This window comes from Numida meleagris, chromosome Z (assembly GCF_002078875.1).
Source record: "Numida meleagris isolate 19003 breed g44 Domestic line chromosome Z, NumMel1.0, whole genome shotgun sequence".
NCBI lineage: Eukaryota > Metazoa > Chordata > Aves > Galliformes > Numididae > Numida > Numida meleagris.
Genome location: NC_034438.1, coordinates 61,717,312 through 61,740,874, shown reverse-complemented (window position 1 = coordinate 61,740,874; position 23,563 = coordinate 61,717,312). Strand labels below are relative to the sequence as shown.

General features: G+C 40.1%; 1 protein-coding gene and 1 long non-coding RNA gene across 10 annotated transcripts in view; both read right to left on the bottom strand.

Moving 5' to 3' along the window:
- The window catches only part of LOC110389523, a 41,251-nt gene extending 18,677 nt beyond the window's left edge, over positions 1-22,574 (bottom strand). Inside the window, exon 1 of the long non-coding RNA XR_002433277.1 lies at positions 20,960-22,574. This is a non-coding gene — a long non-coding RNA (uncharacterized LOC110389523). The remainder of the gene's footprint in view (positions 1-20,959) is intronic.
- EDIL3 (EGF like repeats and discoidin domains 3) overlaps positions 1-23,553 on the bottom strand; it is a 273,821-nt gene extending 250,268 nt beyond the window's left edge. For 7 of the 9 annotated variants that reach the window (XM_021380103.1, XM_021380106.1, XM_021380108.1 and 4 more), the window contains exon 1: positions 23,302-23,454. In XM_021380103.1, the coding sequence (XP_021235778.1) occupies positions 23,302-23,368 (67 nt within the window). In that variant the 5' untranslated portion in view covers positions 23,369-23,454. Of the gene's footprint in view, positions 1-23,301 lie in introns of all 9 variants that reach the window. The other 2 variants (XM_021380111.1, XM_021380105.1) reach the window with 2 other exon arrangements.

The following is a 23,563-nucleotide window of genomic DNA, read 5'->3' as shown; positions in this document are numbered from 1 at the left end:
CAGAGCTGAGAAACTCTGATCTGGAACCAGAAGCCTTAAACATGCATTTTCTATATCTTATATTTACTCTGTGTACAAAACCAGAATCATTTGGGTTGGAAACAACCTTTACGATCACGAAGTCCGACCAACACGGTTCAGCACTTTGGAGAACAACATACTGTCTTACATGTGAAGAAAACACCTTCAAACCTTTTATTCTCAGGCAGTTTTATTGATACTGATGATACAAAACAATGACTTAAGTAACAGGCAGCCATATAACAATCAAAAATATCCAGTGTAAGTGCTACACTCCTCACAGTTACTGTTCTCAAAGTACGTACAATGCTATGTCTTATTCATTCTGGATCTCTAAATAGCATAATTAAATACATTTATGGATTGTTTTCCCTTTCTATCTTTAAAAGTTTGTTTTGACCAGCAGCACCCACTTACATTTGTTGGAACATACATAGTCTCAGTATGGAGAGCATAGCTAGCCAATAACATACCGGTAACTGAGGAACAGAAGTACTGGCACCTGTGCTACTTAAATGTCATGCAAGACTTACACAAACACTTCAATTTAAGGACTGACGACAAAGTAACTGAAATCAAAGCATTCTGCATTCTTCCTAAAATTCTTGCTCTCAGAGTAATTTAATTCTTCTCAAACAAAACCACAAAATGCCCTCAGCATAGAAATGGATTTTAAAGACTTTTTAACAAAGTTTGACACAAAGGCTATCGTTGAATGCACTGGTCCAAATAGACTGTCATTTCCAAAACGTCCCTCTGTACACATATCAAATCCCCTGAAATAATTAAGCCTGCCATGATAAATCAGGTATTACTACCTGGACTATTATACATTACCTATATAGTAATACTTAGAGGGTTTACATTTCCAAAAATGACAGCTGTAATTCTTAGTGTTTAACTAGTATTTCTAAAATAATACTACTGCTTCAGACACAATTAAGTGAAATAACTAAAATTTGGTTCAAGATTTCTATCACATAAAACAGAAGTTCCAAAGCTTTAAAAGTGGGACACTTTGAGTGTTCACTTTATTCTGCATATTCCCATGTGACTAAAAAACTGTGAGAGAAGCACTCTGAGTACTAAACTATTCTCATTTTTTGACATTTTAACCTTCATTTGACTATCAGTTTAGTGGAAGGGCAGCAACTGCTGAGTCTTACCTATTCACAAAAACACAAATCATTACTTCACTCTGAAGAACCAATTAATTTTAAATGCAATTATCATAGTATTTTTTTTTCCTAAATGAAGAAGCCAATCTACAGTAAAAGTTAAGATGAAATTTTTCATAATTATAAAAATGGCTGCAAAAAGGAGAAAAATTTATTAATTGAACAATTCAAAAGAACATGAAAACTGTTTTTCACACAGAAACTGATGGTGACATTTAGATTTTTTTTTTTTTTTGGTAGGGTTTCTAAGTACAGAATGCACAGAAAAAATAGAATAAGAATTAACAAAAGACACTTGGCTGTTCAATAACATGCCATGCTTCTCTGATTTTACACAGATGAAACATCCTGGTGATCTTTTTTTATGACAGTCCCTCCCTCCTGCTGATTCACAGCGTCTAAGCACTTGGCAAAGAGCAGCTTTCAAATTTCCTCCCAGGATGCTATTCCAGCTCCTTCTGTCCCTGCAAACATCCTTCACATTTCATTACTAAACTATGGATGTTTGTGCTTCTTTTGGTAAAAAAAAAAAAAGGAAAACAAACTAGGGAAAAAAGAAAGAAATGGGACGAGACAGAAGAAAGCAGAAAATATACAGTCCCGGTGCTGGTCTGTGCCTTCAGGCAGAGCCCCGAGCAAGGAGTAACACAGGGATGCTTTTTGCAGATGACAGAACCCTGTTTCCTCTGCATCTCTCCTTTGCTCCAGGGATGTACAATTTGCCTTTGGAATAGCCAGTGCTGAGCACCCCCAGCTACCACTCCAGCAGTGCTGGACCAATGCAACAGAGGGGCAGAGTGCTTGCAGCATATACTGGGCTGCAGTTAAAGGTGTTTTCCTACTTCACTCAGGCAATACATAGTGTGTACACAAAAAAAATAATATAATAATGCAATCTAAAGAAAATGCCTCTAAAGCTTCCCTGTGTGTGCTATGACAATTCAGCTCTCCCTGTTTTGAAGAAATGACCTGCTCCACACAGACTGTTTGCAGTTGTGATTGATCCTACAGCAGTACTGCTATCTTCCATATGGTTGGCTAATTAACAAGCAAGCTTAACATAAGTCAAAGAGCACAATAAATATAGTTAAATATTTGCCCAGTGGCTGTTAAATCAAGCCAGGAGTTAAGAAATGAGAAATGCTATTTATACTTCCCACTTTATTTAAGCACACTATTTTGAGCAGGTCTGTGTTGTACAGAGGAGCTCAAACTTCCCTGAAGGGAATAGAACCCACACAGCCCCCAGAGTTCTATGGACACAGACATGCACAGTGCTGGTACAGTGCTACTCTTCAACTGGAGATGCGTCACTGAGCAACATCATGCTACACTGTGTGCACTACACTGAAGCAGCCAGCAATATCAGATGTGCCTGGAGATTTGCACCACGGTCATTAAGTCATAAGTCTCAACCATCCAGACCTTCAAGAAAGTCTTTTAAGAAAAAGATTTCAACTTCTCTTTATTTCCCTAGCACTTTCACATAGCTACATGGCTCCTATCAGTCTCATTCAACCCATCCTTTTGTCATCCAGTGGCTGAACAAGAAGCTGGGAAATGCAAAAGGCAGCAGCCTTACTAGTGGCAAGAAATGCAACTTGTGCAAGAAGATCCAAGAAATACATTACTGAAAGTTAATCTCTTAGTTTTGTGTATGCAACAAAGACCTGCAATGTGAATGCACTTATATGGCCTAAACAGACCACTGAGTGCCACCTGATGGTTTCTGAATGCTGTTTCTAGCACTCTGGGTAATAGTCTAAATCCTCTACTAGTAATGAACATGATCTTCACCAGGCTAAATACATTAGAAATGCAGAAGGTGGAGTATTCCCAGATGTGAAATGTTCCAATCCTAGGATATTATTTTCGTTCAGGGAAATGGCATTTTTACCAATTACCATAGTTTGAATACTTCAATTGAAATGCAGGATGTTCCAAAACTTAACTAGTGCTTCATTAGAGTTTTTATTCAGGTAGGAGTCAATTTTCCATAAGACTCTGCAAACCAAGTGGACAACAAAAAATATCCTTAATCTCCGTAAGATCTATAAAAACTGCATAAACTTCAGCCCCACTACCTCGTTTCTAATCTATTAACAGACATAAAGAAGGCATCCTTTGTTTCTTATGTACAAACATACCAGATTCACTTAGACTCATTTGGAGGTGGTTTCCTTTCTTTTTCTCACGATATTTAGCTTCACTTTCAATTGTATACATTTGTAACACATAGCTGAGGTAAAAATATCCCATGACTGAATCTTTCATGAAGCATTCAACTTACTGTTTAAATGTTTAAGATGGTGTTAGTATTATCTACATGGTTTCTTTTTTTTCCCTTTGACTTATCGACCCTAGTCTATCATTTTGATGATTCTGCTCTTCTCAGGTTTTTCTCTTGGAATAGTTGCTGACTAAAATTGTGCCAGATAATTTAAATCCTCTTGTGGCATTACTGGTGAAAAGGAAACACATAATTCCTATTTCAGTTAGCCACAGAACTGTAAATACAGGATATTGTCGAGTTCATAAGTCCCTGCTGAACAGCAGCCAAAAATTCAGCTTCCATCCAAGGAAACAGAAGGGGGAAATGACTGGGTGCTCACCTATAAACCCAATGTATGCATTTCCCTACAGGATTAAATACACTGTAGCATTAATTAATTTTGTTAGGTTTCTATTACTTACCACAGTATTTGAAATACCTTGATCAACATGAACACCCAACCATATTTCTAATAACTAACCACAATGTCCAGGAAATACCCAATTCTTACGGCTCATCTAATGTAAGCACTCATCTTTCACTCATCTTTTCTTTGCTCTCTACCTTTTAGGAAGAGCAACAATTTCATCAGTTGCAAAAAAAAATATGCATTACACATATTCATTTTTTTTTCTGAAGATAGTTATAGAAGTCTGGAATTTCATTTGCTTCAGGAAGTTCTTCTATTATATTACTCAGTGGTTTTAATTGGAAATTTTAAGCTGATTCACTATATACATCTAATTATTTTAAAATGAAAAATGCATGCAAGTCTAGTGCAGAAAATTACTGTTTCTGTTTAACCAAAGCCTATAATCAGTATGATTTACTTCCTTACTCTTAAAAACTTTAGTACTTAAGAAGTTAGTGACAGAAATGGGAAATAGCTTAAATACAACTCTAGCATAGCTGTCAACAATGGACTATATTTAAAACCTCTGATTTTGAACGACTAGTAATTGAAACCTTTTGGTCTTGATACCCAGGAAACAATCCCTTCATGTATTGAACTCAAAACTATCCTTTTTTAAAATTGGATTTAACAACTTTTGTTATTGGGGAAAACAAACAAACTGAAACAAACAATAAACAGCAGAAATTCAGAAGAAATGGGAGAAATCATTTGTTTGGATTTGTCAAAGGTTTCATTCCTCTCTTCTTTATTCAAATACATTGTTTCACTAATTTTATTGAAATTGTTACGAACACCTCCCTGATTCTTCTCCAACCAAGCTATGGGAACACAATACCATTACTGAAGTTGGGAGAATCACACAAAATCAAAACAACATGACAGCTCAATTGAGAAGACGGTTTTCAGGTTAGCATGAGAAGGATGCTGCATCTACATACGTTTTTATAACCTGCATAGACACCTTCTTCCTGGCATCTTCCTTTTAATTACTTCATCTCAAAGGTCATTCCAGAGACCTTGGTGGAGCACAAGCACCACCAAAAATGGGTGTGACCTACTCATACAGGCACCGGCTGTATTCTGCTAACATTAATGAACTTAAAAGCTATACAAGACCTCAAAGAGAGTTTGTTCCATCTTGCTCAATCACCACATTAAGCAGCTGTGGAATTCACCTGAACTGATTTATAAATAAATAAATAAATATTTTCTTAAGTTTGTTTTCACTATTAAAATAAGCTTTTGTCAAGTAAAATCAAAATCCAGAATGTTTATGACATGCCACAGCACTGCTCACACCCAATGCTAAATCAAAATGCATCCGTAACCTCCTTTGATTAGAAGAGTGAAAAGCAAGTAAAGAAAAAAATACACACCTCAAGGGAACACAGCTTAAGCAGGAAACTTCCCAGGCCAACTGATACTGGCAAAATACCATGTCTAGATATTTGAAATACTACTGATACAGCACAGGTTCATAATATTATCATACTCAAGTGCATCTTGGCTTTACTACTTTATAGCTTGCTGTTCTACCTATTCAACCTATTCTAGTCTCTTTCCTTCAGCTTGCATTTTAACACAATATGTGTTTGCTTTTGTTGTTGTTGTTGTTGTTATCAATGAGCTGGACAGATGCTAACAAACTCTTGAGTATAAATGGCTATGGGAAGTGCTAGGAAAACATTACTTTCTTAAATAGACCAGGCATAATTCATGTAACAACCAAAGCTTTGCACAATTCATGCTCATAAAAGAAAACAGAGGGATGGAGCAGCCTTCAACATTCTGTTTGTTGTGAAACACCTAGGGCCAGCGTTTCAGCTATTAGAGATAGGGGTAGCTCAAAGATGCCTAAAAACCACTTGCTTGCTTTCAAACAGGGCTCCTTCTGAAAACAGCAACTGCTGACAGAAGACGATGGAGACAAAAGCATAAACAACCTTAATTACTTGTACTTCTGCAGTTTGTTTTCTCTTATTCTCTTTCTCTTATCCTGATCAACTACTTCTGCAAAGGCATTTGCTATTTTTTTTTTCAGCAGGTCTGAATAAAAGCATTAAACTATGCAAGATCTGCCTTCCACTTGTTTTCCTCTCACAGTAAATAATGTCCACCAAAAATCTTTTAACAATCTGAGATTTTAAAAGCTTCATAGTAAGGAAAGACTGATGAGTTTCAATCAGGTCTCCTTAATACTCTTTCCCTAAAATGCCAGGTAAGAAAAGTATAAATCTTTAATCTGGTTGATTTCTAACTACAGCTTACTACCAGGCTTTTTCATCTTTAAAAGAAAAGAAAACTTGATTTCAACCATTTTGCGAATAAATTAATGTGGAGTTATTTAAACGTGCAATCTCCTTTTTAGTTTGTACAGATTGGAGACATGGTATAAGTTTATTGCTTTCTCAATGTTCCATTCCTTTTAAGCCTTAATTTTTATAGCTTTTTAATACTATTCAAGCACAAGATATCTAAAATATTTTGAAAGTGGAGGTTAGAGAAGAATGCAGCAACTCCATGTAACACTACAGCATTGAGGCAGAGTGGCTGGAAACCTTCATGGAGGAAAAGGATCTGGCTGACACTTGGCTGAACATGAGCCAGCAGAGTGTCCAGGTGGCCAAGAAAGCCAACAGCATCTTGGTTTGTGTCAGAAATAGTACAGCCAACAGGAGCAGGGAGGTGATTGTTCTCCTGTACCCAGCTCTGGTGAGGCTGCACTTCAAGTACTGTGTTCACTCGCTACAAGAAAGATATTGACTTGATATTGACCCCCTGAAGTGTGTCCAGGCAAGCACAACAAAATGGTGAAGGGTCTGGAGAGCAAGTCTTATGAGGATTGGCTGAGGGAACCAGGATTGTTTGGTCTGTAGAAGAGGAGGCTCAGGGGAGACCTTATCACTCTCTATAACTGCCTGAAAGGAGGCTGCAGTGAGGTGGGGTTCAGCCTCTTCTCCCAGGTAACAGCAATAAGATGAGAGGCAATGGCCTCAAGTCGTGCCAAGGTAGGTTCAGTCTGGATACCGGGAAGAACTTCTTCTCAGAAGAACTGGCTGCCCAGGGAGGTGATAGGGTCACCATCCCTGGAGGTATTTAAGGAAAGAACAGATGGAGTACTTAGGGACACATGGTTTAGTGGGCAATATTGGTGGTAGGTGGACAGTTGGACTAGGTGATCTTAGAGGTCTCTACCAACCTTAGTGATTCAATCCAGACCCTACGGAGGCTTCCTGCTCTGAAGCTCTCAACACTTCCTCCCAGCTTGTTGTTATCTGCAAACTTCTGAGTTTGCACTCAATTCCCTCATCCATATAATCAATAGAGATATTAAACAGAACTGATAAGCTGAACCTGAATAATGCTACTTAACACAAAATCACATTTCTCTCTTTTTCTCTTGAAAGATGTTCTAGTACCTAATGAGTTGATTGAATCATTACACATTACACATCTAAACATTTCAGACATTGCCTAAGATAAATAATTTTCTAAAAGTCAATACAATTAAATCATCCATCAGATCACTTTTTTTTTTTTAAGGCTAATTATACTGGCATGATCTGCCTGCAAAAAGCTATCCAACATTTCAGTTTTGTTTAATATAATAACATTTGTATTGACAGCATGTTTTATTCCACAAATAACTTACACTTTGGTCTTCATGGCCTAAATCTGAAGTGGTCTCCGTTGACTGCATGACTTTTTCCAAGGCTGCAGTACCCTAATTATTCAGATTAGTTTGGATAAATTACAGAGCACATCAGATCAAGGCACCTGAATTTCATTTCCTTGGATGGAGAGTATAACCATCTCAGAACTTCAATCCAGTGTAGCGTAATTCTTGTCTGGGACACATTGGTCTGGGAGCTCACAGTTTACCATGTTCCTCAAATACGGGAATCCTTTTGAATAAGTGACTTTCCAGCATACTCTTATTTTAAAAAAAAAGCAGTCACTAGAGATTAAGACTGAAATTCAGTTTTTTTTCCATCAAAATCTCTACCATCCAAGTTCATCACCTCGTTTAAATTTCTATTTCATTCTGTCAGTTTAACTAACTAGTAAACTACTTCCTCAAAGTCTTCAGACACCTTCACTGCAGCACTTTATATGAATAATCTTCAATTAGAAAAGCTTATATTGTACAAGCAAGAATACTGCAACACTGTCCACTTTATTTGCTCGCCACTTGATTGTAAAAAGGGAGAAATCTGGAAACATTGCTGGCTGACATTCTGCTTTATTTTTCCTTTAATTGCATCCTTAAGACACAGCCTTTCCAATCCACTGGCACAGCTAATTGTCACAAGTTCTCATTTGCTTGAATTTGTATTGATTTGTCATCTTTCACTTGTGCTTTCAGAAATGGAATAGATGATGACTTTCTGAATACTACTGTGGAGTATTATACAAACATTTTGCCTTAACTAGATCATTACTCCATTTTCTCACCTTTTCCTATCACATCCAACATATGTCACTACTCAGTATTTTCAAAGCTCTTTAAAAGTATCTTTCCAACATATCATCTCTTACTCAGTAATGAGAAGTCAAGCTGAACCTTCCATGTATTTGAGAAGACATCTCCAAATCAACTTGTGTTTCATTCTCTTCCACATTGCCCTTTAGCTTTGGAAAGATTTTTTTTTTAGAGGTTCAACAAAGCTGCCCTTCATTTTCTCTGAACCTGTCCTTAAAATTCTCCTTGTCATACTATTGCACTCATCTTTAGTCATAGCAGACCAGCACTGTAGCCACTTTGATCACTGCTGTCTCATACTTCATTAAGCTACCATCTATGTTCAGCCAGCATTTTCTCTTATTTTTAGGCCACATTTTGGTGTTCGTTTCCTCCTACAGTTGGCTATATATAATGCAGTGGTGCCAGTTGATGCATCCCTAGAGACTGTGAGAGTAGAGATATTTAAAGCCAACGATACAGATTTACTTAATGATCTTCAAAAACCGGTCATGAAACCTTGCACCATACCATTGGCTCTACTGCAACTCAACACAGTTTCTTACAAAAAGAGAAAAGTACTTCCTAGCCCAATCATCAACCATAACATTTGCAAAGCAATTTCATACACTAGACTTGAAATTACAGTAACAGTACTATGGCTGTTGCACAACTGGAAATCAAGCCAATGGCTTGAAAATAAACCACAGTCATCTTATTGCTGCAGTCAAATGCACTAAATAGGAGAAATAGAAATCAGCAACCTTTTTTGTCAAAGATATTAAGCATCCTCCACACACTATGTCACCAGTGCCATATCAGCATCACTGGCACCATTTCAGAACTGTAATGAAAAAGTTAACACTGGAAAGGACATCCTTAAATTGGGGTTCTCACAGCACTACATTTGGCTGAGAGATATTCCCTGTAGTACTAGAGGAAACTACAGGAATTTGAATATTGACGCTGAATATAATTCTAAGTTGATGACTTTCGTGATAAACAGCAAAATGTTTACATCTCAGAATACATTTTCAGAATCCACAGAATTGCCAGTTTGTGTCTTTTTTATTCTAAATAATACTGAGCCGTCTCTACTTGTAATGAATGCAATCAAAGGCAATGAAAGCTTCCTAGAACTGCTCAGCTTATTCAAGCTACATTTATTCATTTTTCAAGGTTAAGAAACATTTCATATGTAACTAAGAGAAACACAACATATGATTAACGGTCAGTAATCAAGACTGTTTAATTTATGCACATTTTTTCCCTCTTATGCAGATTGACATACTGATGATCTCTGCTTATATAAAGCCTTTATTAATAAATCAGTTCAAGGTACATTCTTTTTACTGGCTAGTTTGCTCAGAACTAATTCCTTGAAGCAGAGCCCAGTGAACTGAAGAACCTATAGCTTTTTTGAAAAATATAACCGCACTTCCCATTAGTTTTAAATATCAGCTGCTTTACTTTCCAAAATATCTAGTTTCTTACTTCAGCCAAGAAACAAGGAGGTTTTAAATTAGATAATTAAATGGTCTTTCCCCAGAGTGTAACCAAAATGAATCACCAATTCAGTTCATTTTAATTTCTTCCCTTAACACTCATATCAGCAGAATTATTAAACTCTTCGCATGATCACTGAATCTTAAATCTGTAAATCTCATCATCTTAGCAGGAGGTTTCCATCTAAGATCTTCTGTGCCACATCCAGATTGCATTTTAAAACACAGACTTATAACTTCATTCCAATATCCTTGAAATAGATGTTTTTCTGCTGCAGTCTGGAAATTGGACATTTCCATTATTACCATCTCAACGAAGAAAGTGTTCAAGGAAAATCTTTATGTACAGTCAATCATTTTGTTCCATTTGTATTTCATAAACAAACATAAAAGGAAGTTAATAATGAAAGTAAATCTTTGGTTTGGGGTTCCTACTGCCAGCCCACCTAGCCACAAAACTACAAAGGGAAAACTCCAAAGCAAAATTAAAAAAAAAAAACACTGAAAATCACAGCTTGCTTTATATTGCATAGACTACTACATTAATGATACACAACAATTATAAAATAAGTGAGCAAACAAAAAACAGAAAGGAAAAAAAACGAGACTTACCCTGCAGCAAATCTTAAGATTTTATTTTTGCTAGCATCCACATAGAATCAACCCCAACTTTTGCACAGAAAGAAAAAAAAAATCAGTATTCTGCAGAAGGGTAATTGTACAAAACTGTCTCAATCTCCCACAACTGGTCAAAAGGGGTCTCAGAAGGGGCATCAGTCTTCATGCTCACCCTACAGCAAGGGTCAAATTTAAAGAATAAACAACTTCTACTCTCCTGCCACTGTGAAAGGTTCATCTTCATCCTCCACAATTTCCTTCCCACATACACTGGGGCTGCCACTAGACTCCCAGAATCTTCTAGGACTGAACCAGCTCCAGTCCTGCAGCCTTCCCTTGCAGGGCAAGGTCTTCAGTCCTGACCACTGCTGTGGCCTCCCTGACCTTCTATCTTGGCTTACCCAGGTCTTTCCTGAGCTGGGGATCCCAAACAGAACACCTTGTAGCAGCTCTCCCTTCCTAGGGCAGCACCTTGCATTTGTCCCTTCTTATGGCTCACGCTACCCCTTTCATCCAGTCTGGACTCTCTGGTTGGCAGCCCTGCCTTCAAGGGCAGCCTCTGGTCATGCAAATTGTGTCACTCACATACTCAGTCAGAAAGCTCCTCATTTCCTCCAGGTCACAGATGAAGATGTTAAACTAGAGTTACCAGCTAGACCCCATCAATTCCTCAGGTGCTGTAAGCCAATATAACCCATCAACCAGTGCCCTTTAAGTCCCATCATCAAACCAGCTTTTATCCATCCAAATTATTACAGCCCATATTGGATGTGGGAACAGCAACAGACCTGGCTGTGTAGGATGGAGGCAAAGGCAGTATTTAGTACCTCTGCCTTCTGTGCCCAGAATCACACTAATCACTTGCTCCACACAGCCATGACTCCAGACTTTCTTTGCCAGGCCTCCTACAACTGGCCCCAGTCTGTGTACCATCCCAAACATCCAAGATAAGATAACAGGTCCACAGATTGCTGCGTCCATCCCTTGTCAGAGAATCTTCAGTAACTTTCTTTTTTTTCTGGTATCTATAACAGCAAAATCAGAGGCAGAGAAGAACGCCAAGATTTATTTTATATTAGTGCTGGCAAGCAAGCAACCCAGATTAAGAATCCCATATCAGACCATAAAGAAACTTGCACTAATTAGGGAACAAACACATCTAATGAAGTGCTGTCAGTTTTTCCTCTCTTTTTTTGCCTAAGAGATCAGTCCAAACCAAAGGATGTAATGCAACAAACCAAAATTTCAGAGGTTTCAGTCCATTCTCTAGTGAGTTCTACTGCAGCTCTTTCCCAAAGGTTCTGCAAAAATATAAAACCCTAAAAATTGACTTATAATAATAAAAAGCCGGCATATATGATTTGAAGATTTAATTACCGGATTTGGACACAGAGAGACAGCTTGCAATGCAGATAATGGTTCTGGCAAAGCTGCAGGCATTAATCTAGAGGAAGCTTCAGTGTAAAGTTATTCCACTGTATTCACAAGAGATATCCAGGGTTGTCAAAACCAAGAGCAGGCGTAAAAATCCAGATTCCTGAAAGAGTTAAATGTGAAGAGCGACCTACTTGCAACATCAAACTTGGATTAACATCTGCCAGACCTCTTGGTCTTTGAAGAACTGATCAGTTCAACAGTAGGAGAGGAAAAAAAAAAAAAAAGGAAATAAAAGACAGGATAAGATTCCAGTCCAGAGAAAGAAACAGCAGATTAACATACAATAAAAATGCTAAATATGAAAAACATTTTCAAATAACATTGTGTTTGACAAAGTGAACCCTTTGCCTTAACTTTCTGCCCTGACTGCTCGGCAATATCAGCTGATTCCAGTCCTTGGCCATTCCAGCTTGTAACAGAGGTAATTTTTAGATCTCATAGAAAGCTTTCAATGCATCAGAAGAGTTCCAGGAAAATGGAAAAACTGTATGGAAAGCCTCTGTGCAAAGGAAAAAAGTAGGACCTCATAAAAGCCAGAGGCTTGAAGAAATGAAAAAAATCCAGGCAAACAGAAGAGAACTGCACCTTTTCCCACAAAAATAAACAAAAAAATAAATAAAAAAAATCTTTGCTCTTCCAGACAACAGCACATGCAGTCTGAAACTTCAGAATAGTTAGTGATAAATAAACTAGGTCACTGTACAGATACCAAGGATAAATATAGTCATTTCTAATGCAGGGAAACACTCCCAGAAAATGTTTGGAAGCCTGAGTTGGCTACACTGAATGCAGAAGGCATTTTTTTCTCTACAGCTGTCACCATCACTACTGAGAATTTGGTAAATACTGCAGAACATAAATACTGCATAAAGATCTATCATGTGTTGGTACTTACAGATAATTTTAGAACAAGCTAAAAGCTGCCACAAGAACAGCATGGTCGTACAATAACGTTCCATTCTCCCCTACAAGACATTCCTTTACAATTCACATCACTTAAGAAACGCTGATCACCTATGAGCTCTGACAGGACCACATCAGCACATCTAAGTTGCTCCAAGAACACCACTACAAACTCCATACAGACAATTTCTTCCAAGTCCTCACATTCACCAGGAAAATAAAGGCTGTACTATGCCTTAAAGAGGGTCAAAAGTAAATACTTTCCCTTTCCACCCAGTCTGCAATAGGAAGGGCCTTGCATACAAGTATCTCTACCCATCCATTGGTCACTGGTCAAGTATCAGCGTTCACATCCCTTTGTGGCCTTGGAGCTGCTGCTCAGAGCCCAGCCTCCAGGCACTGCCTGTGACGCTGAAGAACAGGACAATGCAGCATCATTGCACTGCTCAGGGAAGGTATGATCCAAAAGAAGTTAGTATTTTATTTTTAAACTGCATCGATTTAGAATAAGCATCTCCTATAAAGTCAATTTCAGCAGACATACACTATAACTTGTAATCTACTAGAACAGTAATTTTATGTCTTTTATGCTGTTCTCTTTCAAAGAACAGATGTAATATGTCTAAAATCTTCAGTAATTTTGCTGCCATATCTTAACAGGAAAATGGGCAGAACAAAACTACACTCACTCTGAAGCTGCTTTTCCTACAGAAAATCTGTTCTGAGATCCTATATTAAAGGCTTTTAAAAATCATTCCGTTACAAAATACATGTACCACGCTGTAAACAGAATACACATTTGCAATTTGAATTTTAAAAGCTTCTAACATCTCATTTTGGAAATGAAAAAGAAATGAGAATCTTTTGCATATGCAGTAATAAAGCAGGAACATGGAATAACACCAACTGAGAGTTCTCCCGAAACAGCAATTTAAGAAGATTACCTGTTTGTGAAATCCCTGCAAGACTTTGGGTAAATATCACCAGCATGGTAACACCTCACATACACACAAACTAAAATCCATTGCAAGCAGCTGCAGTGCTTGTAGTGCAAGAGTTTACACAATAGAAGACCTAACATCCTGGCTCTCAGCAGATTTAAGTTATCAAATTTCATTATTTCTGTTTATGATAGACACCTTTCCAAATGATGCCTTGACCCTTGTTTTCAGACTTTGAGGACGCTCTTCGTGTCATTGGGAAGGTGCACACTTCAATAGATGGGGAAAAATGTAAAAGCTTGGTGTAATATGAGACAAAAGATTGCTATGGAAAGTACTATCACAAGCAGCAGCAATATCTACCAGACTAGAATGTTTCCAGGGTTTACAGGGTGAAAGAATACCTTCCTGAATCTCCAAAAGCATGAAAAAAGAAATTTCCCATGTTTCTTGTTATAGTTCTTCAGCTCAGAAAATGGTGCTGCTCTAGAAGAAAAACCCAGTTCAGAAAAATGACTGACATTAAATCAGATTGATCTTTATCCCAGTTAACTCGGGGCACAGATTTGGGATGCTCCTCCTCCCCTTCTCTGCCATAGTAGGAAACATCTAGACACGGTTTAAAATTTTATTCAGAATTTTTTCTTCAAGGGTAAATGCCATAAACACAATTCACTACTTGAAAAGAAAGCAACGGATCTATTTTTAGTTGTAGATTGCTTTCCACAGGAAACATATTAAAAACAAACCAGAACTTGTCTACTAGAACCCCAGGAAGAGACACAGCTCCTCCACAGCTGGTGTGAGGCTGACTAAGGGGACACTGCCTCATGAAGGCAGGGCAACTCATCAAGTCACGTACTCACTGAACACTCATAGAACCACAGAATCATAGAATGTCGTGGGCTGGAAGGGATCTCAAAGATCATCGAGCTCCAACTCCCTGCCATGGGCAGGTTGCCACTCCCAGCTGAGGCTGCCCAGGGTGCCAGCCAACCTGTCCCTTCACGCCTCCTCTGGGCAATGTGCTGTCAGATTCAGCATGCACACATGCAGATGAACTGCTAGCAGAACAAATAACCAAAATACTTTAGGTCAACATTTTGAAGAGTTTCTTGGAGTAACTGAAGCATGCTGTGGTTTTACTCATTTTGGCTGCTTCTCTCTCCCTGCTCAGCCTTTAGCCGAGCAGAGGAGCCAGAGCCACATCTGCTCACCAGCAGCTTTAAATCAGTTTACTTGCTTAGGAACAAGGGGAGAATTTGTCAAGAAGGCATCTTGTCCTGCCTGCTGCCTGTGGCCAGGGAGCGATCTTGATCCATAAACTAAATATTTAGTGTAAAATAATTAGGGAAGAAAAACACTGTAATCAGTCCTCATCAAATAACCTATCAGGGACATTTTTGTTAATTGGCACATAATTGGCCCCAGGACAGTGAGGTTGCAGGCAGATGCTCTGGACCAGGAGGTGCAGGAGAAATGCAGGATTTGCTCCTTTGCCTACAGCCACAAGAATTCAACACAAGCGCACAGACAGAAACACTATGAGAACTCACAAAGAGTACTCAAAAGTACTGATTCTTATACCTGGTCTCCACAGTAGAGGATGTATCGGTTGCTCCAAATGTAATGCCTCCTATTTGTTTCCATGGAAACTACTACAGATACGAAGAGCACAATAGCACCACTTAATAGAGTAAAGTCTCAGCTACAAAATGCTATTTTTTAACAGTCACCACCATTAGCTATGCATTTTCACCAGCTATGAACAAGAGTCTGCATGCTGTGCTTGTTAAAATCTACACTGGTGGAGGTGACCTGTGACAGTGGCTGCAATAGGAAAATGTTGCCCATGCAGTCATCTTTTGTCATTCTAAACAGGTGGAAGTCAGAAGGTACCAAATCTGGTGTAGCGATCAGAAGGACTAACGTGACAGAAACAGCGTTACAAAAAGGTGGAAGGAAAATACAGTGCTCAGCCGGATTGAAAGATTTTGGGCTCACAGGGAAAGGCTCCCACCAAGGAGGGATCTCCAGGAAGAGATCCTTCTTCAGGGGCAGTCAGCCCTTAAATAAGGCCTAAGAGGGGTGGAGCCTCTTAGGCTCTTAGACCCCAGGTATGGGGCCTGGTATTATCACATCGCCAGAGGAAGCCTGTCTTCTTCTCTGGCCTGACTCTGGAATTTTGAGACTTCAGCTTAATCAGTGCCGCAATGTAGTGGTCACAGTTGATGATTTGTCCAGGTTCCAGGAAATCCAGAAGGATCACACCCTTCCTATCCCAGAATACAGTGCATATCACTTAACCCACTCAGGGCTGCATCTTTAGATTTGTCTTCAGTGAGGAATTCACATGTCACCACTGCATGGACTGTTATTTTCACTCTGGCTCATAGTCTCATAACCAGTAATGATGGGATCCAGGAAACTGTCACCTTTGGTTCAATAGATTCTACCAAACTTGCATGCAGTGTTCTTTCTATTCCTGGGTAAACATTCATGGGACCAACCTGGCACAAATTTTGCCGTGTTCCAATGTTGCCATCATCATTTCCATCACACTGAAGCCAATATTCAGCCCCACATACAGTTCCCTGGTTGTAATTCACCTATCTGCACGGATGACCTGATCAAATGCTCTTCATTTTGTGGTGTGACAGCTGTGCACAGGCATCTGGAGTATGGCATGTCTTTCATATCGCTGTCATCACTACTGAAATGCACCACCCATCACCTACTGTGCTCAGATCCACTAGCTGGTCTCCATAAATGTTCAGCAAGCATCAGTGAATGTCAGTGGGCACAATTTTTTCCACTTGGAGGAATTCAACACTTCTTTGCTTCATGCACACTTCCATGTCAGACGTCATTCTGTCAGACTGCCCCTCTGCTGCCATCTGTCACACAGCAACAAGATGTAACAGAATACCGGTGCGAAGGTTCAACCTCTACTACCATACCACCAATATTCACCTCTGACACCATGGGCCAACATCATAAAATAGACGGCATTACTTTTGGAGCACCCCCCACTCTACACATGGGCAGGAAGGAGTGTTATGCTTTCTATGCTTAGGGTGGAGGAACATGTGATCTTGTTTAACTGCTCAGAATGGTTTAAATTCACCTGCTTGGTATTGAAAAATGGACTCAGAAGGGTAAGTTCAGAAATGCGGTTTTCATGAAAAAATACCAAAGCTGCCATGGAGAAAAGCATCTGTAGTTTTCCCTTGCAAAAACCTTGTGAGGGCATATCCAGTGTCCAGCAGCACCATATCACTCACTCCTCCCTCTCCCCATCGCTCTCCTCGCACCAGTAGCTCCTGCACTTTTGGCTGACCCTGCCATAAGTCACCCAAGAAGCTGCACTGTTGCTCTGCGTAAGACCATCACCAGTGCTGAAATTAGGGAAAAGTCAGTGGGAAGCAGCAACGAGCAGATTTTTACTCAGAAGATCTCAGAGTTCTGGCTCAGAACATTGGCTCACCAGCGATGCAACACCTCTGAGTCTACTACATTCGTTACTATGCCTGACTTTACTTGAATTACCTTTTTTTTTTTGGCTGATCTCTCGCTGTCCGCTGTGACTTCAGTAGCAGGCTGAATTTGTGAACAATACCCACCCTTTTGGGAAGAGTTAAGTAAAATGAAAAACAAAAACTGTCATTCACAGGAACCATGGAGAGTAAGCATATGCATAAGTTTCAGGGTATGAAGACACAGCATTTCTGAAAGAAAACATGCAGCTGATCAAGTGCTCCACATTAAAGAAAAGGCTGGTGAAGGAAATCAAGAGGTTAGAACAGGATGGGCTTGATCACACCTAGGGAAATGGAAGTTATTATTAAAGAGGTTGATCTCTATCCTGAAGGAATACTTACAACCAATGCATCATTTTAGATGAGCTCAGAAGGTAAACCGTAAAAGAAACGCCTAAGAAATTAGGCAATAGCATCATTAAAGAAGTATACGTAGAATACACAATAGCAGAAAACTACTGCATCATTTTAGCTACTTTCCATGACAATAGCACAGAATTCCCTCCATCCACACTGTATGCCATTCACTGTTTCAAACTAATTTTTCCTGAAAATTGCTCAAATAAATGGATATTCAGAGGTTTTTAAATACTTATGGAACAGCAGCTGAGAGCAATCAGCTACTAGATCTTTTTTTAACCTACAAAAGCCCTTGTAAGGCAATCCTGTGCAATTCCTCGCAGAAGTAAGGAACCTGACAAGTTACACAGCAAATGATATTTTCTCCATCTCTGTTTTGAAAACCTGAGCTGCAAAGGGTATGGATAAGAAAAAAAACAGTCTCAAAGCCTATGCCACTTTCTGAAAACATAATACTTAGCTAGAAAAATGAAAACTGGCAAACAGATTAAAGTGGTACAGCCTATGGGACTGTAATAGAGAATAATCAGAGAGCAAGCCTGGATTAAAGGGAATGCTTGCATGCAATGATATCCAGCAGGGACAGAGGCTGCCGTACATGCGCAGGATATGGACAGGAAGATGTAAATGTTAAAAATAAAATAAATTGATCCTCCTTTGTTTTCTATTTTTTACACACACCGCATATATAAGTCTTATCCAAAAGTATTTCCTAAATTGTCTGTTGTAGCTTCACTATTGTAGAAACCTACAGACATGAGTAATCACAGGGCAGAAATTACTGTTATTTACGCACTGCTGTCACAGTTCTCCATAATTATATAGGTTGACACAGCATCTTGACAATGATAGGAAAAAAGTAGTTTTTCTAAAAATTCTGTCAGCCTCCCTACATAGAAGCGTGGCAAATAAAATTACTGCAGCTAAAAATTGGCAAAGCAATTGTCTTTTTCTACTTTTTCCAGCTCTGTCAAACAGCACTGTTCAGAGGATAATCAAAGATACTCAAGACAAAAAAGTCATATAGGCCTAAACTGTAGTTTTTTCCCTACAGCAGGGCCATGGTCTGGCTATGCTAATATACCTTGTGTTGTTTAATATTGAAAACAATTTTGAAAAAAAAAAAAGTTACAATGGGAGCAGGATAGGAAGAAGGAAAGAAAGCTATCTGCACAACACTGAGAAAGTCCGGCTGTGAGAAAACAAAACTGGGACCTGGATTCAAATCTGTGGTCTGAAGCACCTCAGAGCTGACACAGACCCATGCTAACCACATCCTTTGCTCACACCTTTGGCTTCCCACTCAGACGTGCAATGCTCCTGCTTGGGCTCCAAGCAAGGGGAGCAATCTCCCTGTGCCTGCTGCTCAGACCACAAAATCATGGTCTATTTCACTTCTCAATTTTTTAAGCTTAAAATAGAACACTCCCACTGTGATGGAAAGTAACACAGCTTGCTGATTAACAAAACAAAAAGGAAACGTAGAGCCATTATCACTGACACAGTGCATTGAACTTATCCTCTTGTTGGCTTTCCTCTTACATCCTTGCTTCATACCCTTGATATGAAAAATGTGTGTAGGTCCTCCATTACATCATAACAATTTCCAGGGTTTTTAAGTTTGTAAATTTTAAGGTACTTTGAATCTTTATCTAGTTTTGAATCTCTTTATCACATCTTTCATTTCCTAGTGCATCATCTGACTAACAAAAATTAAACATGCGTTCTCACTGTGAAAATGTTTTTTTAAAAAGTTGAAAGAAATTAATGTTGTTTTGATGTTCAGCCCATACTCTTTCTAACTTGAGGCAGCAAGGCCTCAAGGTGCCCAAACATCATTTGTAATGTGATGCAGATCATCCTCTAAGCTTTCAGATATACTCCTGGCTCTGGAGCTCATGTAAGTTTGAAGCGAGTAAAGACATTTTAAGAAATGGAGAAAGCAGTAACACAGTGCGATGAGATTCACAACATTTGAGATTGATACAGACTTACTCTGACTCCTGCAGCCTCCTAAACATCACTCTTCCAGGGCCAGGTTCTGGTGCCTTTACTTACATTGAAGGGATATCAGGCTGCAAGTATGACAGCACTGCTGTATGGATAAGCGCTGCACAAATAGCTAGCTCAAGGCATAAGAATCAGCTTCCTAATGCAAAGCTTTTGTCTTCTGAAATAACTTCCAAAGTGGATCATTGCCTTGATTATCAACTGGATAGTAATCAGAAAAATGGGAGAGGGAGGGAAGATAATACACTGCTCCTTTTCACTATGCTATCATTGAAACATGGCTCTGTATGAAATAAATCCTTTATGTCGTTTTTTAGAGAATGTAAGTAGGGCAGAAAAAGACAAAGCTGGATACTTAAAACACACACACACAAAAAAAAAAAACAACAACTAACATGAACAGGACTATTAATTCTAGTTATAAGATAGAATGGCTTGACATCAAATTCCGTCCTGGGCTGACCAGACACACACTGGATGCAAAAGTATATCTGCCATACATGCCTTCTGGAGGCTATATGAGTAGTCATGGAAAATCAATTTGAATACAAATGTATTTTGTTAAAAGAACAGTGGAAATCATTATGCAGGGTCACACTGTCAGCAGTTTGTACAGATGCGCATGCTGTCCAAAGAGGCAAAGGTGCTCAGTAAAATAGAGGAATGTTGGCTTTTAATAGTGTTTGTGATCTTTTCAGTCTTTCAGTATAGCTACATAGGAACAAACCTACAGTTTACCTCTCGGTTCTTTGCAGCTTTACTCATTGCAACTCATTCCAGCTGCAGAAAGAGGCTATACGTACACATTTAAGCCTCGGAGGGAGTGAAGGTTCCACTGTGACAGAAAAAAAGCAACATCTATGAAACAGTTCCTTTAAAGTTCTGAAATATTTTATCTCAGGCTCACAGAATGCAGTCGCAAATTAAAACAGAATGAGATCTGCTTGGTTTTGGCAACACCGGTATAATTTCCAGGCAAACCATACATAAAAATTCAGCGTCAAGTGAAGTACACAGTACAATTTAAGGATCAGCTCTGTGATAAAGACAACTCAAACGGTAAACCTTCAGAAGATCCCTTTGCAAAAGCATTTAATACAGAGGCTTGGAATGCACTGATTTGCTCACAGCACCATCACTGTAGCTGATCGGCTTACCCCATTCCATGAGGTAAATCTGGGAACTAAGATAGCCATCAGTTCTAAATTATGTTTTCCTTCCATTTGATCCCAATCCTCACTCACTGTTCTGAAACCTATCGGCAATGTTGTGCTTATTTGTTCCAAATAGATACATACTGGGACAAAGGAACTTCTGTAGATGAGGCGCACTGAATCTCTTCCACCTGAAATCATCTCTTGTAGTCTCTGCAGTCACTCTTGTAGTGACTGCCTGTCCACTGCACGGTGAAACATCGGATTTGCTCTTGCTGTGATTTGACTAAGGAACAGCAACCAAAGCAAATGTAAATCTTCACAGCTGTTTAGAAATGAATATAAAAGGACATCCCTTGTTAAAAAAATGCACTGACATCTTTCTTGCAAACCAAGGAGTAAAGTCACTGCACCCTTGAAATCTTGTTTTACTGTATACATGCATATAAACACATCTCTGAAGAACAGATTCCCTTTACAGTGCATGAGATTCCCAATGCATCAGACCAGTCACAAATAAGAAAATTCCAGTCTTCACTGGAAGACTCATCACCTGCCCCTCTCCCAGTTCTGTCTCCCCTTCTTTATCAAAATGAGTTGCTGAAACACTATGTGTATGTTGCAAACACCAAAAGCAAGAAATGTATTTAAGATGTGATATATCAACAGGAAGTTGATCATCTTAATTACTTTTCAGGGCTCTACTAAACAGACAGTTGGCATTTTTCATTTGACAGTAGACACTGGTTAGCAATGAACTATGCGATCTAACTCTGATCTGCAGATGGAATTTACCCCCCGAAAAAAAGCAGGGAATAACTGGCCAAAGCACAGATGATTTTACCATAGGTGTTCATGATATATTCATTATGCTTCATTATCCAAATGAACTCATCACCAAGTAATACCCAAAGGATGCACAAAAAGTTTTGTGCTGTTCAAAAACTGCTCTCCAAAGAGTTTGTTACTTACTATGCTTAAGTGATCATAACATGGAAAGATCTATTAAAAGTTATAACAGTGAGCAAAATTAACACACTATGTCAGACTTGTCAAGCAGTACTTAATTCTGCTACAGCTTAAAAAAAAAGACTATATAATTTTCTTCTGTTCCATTTTGAAAGCCAAGGACAAACCCTTAGCTGAACAATTACAGCTTAAGCAATAGCAGAACAAATGGATTCTTTCTTCCTATTTCTCGTCTCTAGAAAATCTATCAATTCTCTCTGTTCTGAAGTTACCAAAAAAACACTGCAAGATCATAGACTTAAACGAGAAGACATCTCAGTCCTACAGAAGCCCAATGCAAAGTATTTACGGCACGTCTAGACTTTGTGCTTAAAAGACTTTAGGCATAAGCCGCAGGTACAAGGACATATTGCATAAGCCATTGCATGCTCACTGCAACTGCGTGAATGTTATTGGATTTTGAGAAGCTGCCGTGCTGAATAATTTAGGATCTAATAAAATATTCAATTTTACTGATACATTGGCTTTATTTTAAAATTAAAATGTGAATAGCAGTGAGAACAGGTCCAATTCAGTGAAAGCATTATGCTACTAATTAGGATAACACTTCTTCCATTAAGCTTAGGGAAGGCGCAACCAGGACGAGACAAAGGTCTTCAGCCTCCCGAGGTTTGTTTGTCTGCCCCAGCGCTTAGCGCTCGGAAGGACAGGAACAGCCCCACCAGGGGGTGAGTCCCTGTCTCCCGGTGGGCGCGAAGCCTCATTCCCCCATCGCTGCTGAGGCACGTGGGGGGGGGGGGGGGCCGGGGGGGGTTTTTTTGGGGGGGGGGGGGGGGCCCAGCGGCTGCCACGGCTCCCGTCCTCCCACCCTGCCCCACGCCGCTACCAGCTGAGCTCCGATAACTTTTCAATATGAAAACGGAAAACCCATGTAACCACCAGCGGTTATTTCCAATAATAATAAAGAGAACTGGGAAACCTGTAAAGTTAGTTGGCTTTTTGGACTTTTTTTTTTTTCCCAGCTGGGGACGTACAAGAGACGGAGAAGGCGCCGGCGGTGCTCCGTCTGGAGATGCCCTAGTTAAGGAGAGGCGGGTCGCCCGCCGAGCACTGCTCAGCGCTGCCGCGATGCCGTACCCCCGGACGCGCCCGCCAACTGCTCCGCGCTGCGCTGGGTGCCCGGCGCCCAGCCCGATGGCTGGAGCGGAGAGGCAAGAAAAAGAGATGTGGACGGCTCTGCGGGTATTATTAAACCTTCCCAGCAGCTCATCTGGATTAATCTCTCACGGCAGCTCTTCCCCACTATGCAATAATTAAGCATAGTTTCTAAACAGAACACGCCGGAGGAGGGCTCGCTTGTCGGCTACTTGGAACGGAGGCAAGTATCTTATCTGTAAATGGCAATACGAGGGAAGCCGCGGCGGGGGCACCCCCGCGACCCGCCCCCGGACCCCGCGCACTTGGGCGCCGACTTCGGGAGAGCCGCGACCCGACCCGTCCCCGTCCCTGCCGCTCACCTCGGGCGAGGCGCGGCGCCGCCAGGCTCCCGCACAGCACCAGCCAGGCCAGCACCGCGCGGCTCATCGTCCTCTTCTCCCGCGGCCGCGCCGCTACTACCGACGGAAAGGCAGCAGCGGAGCCTCCTCCTTTTTCTTCTCCTCCTCCTCCTATGCCACCGCCCCCTCCTCCTCCTCCTCCTCCTCTTCGAGAAGCGAGGCTGGTCCCTCCCGGCGCGGCCCCGGGCTGAGAGCTGCTCCCGCTGCCGCCGCCCTACCAGCG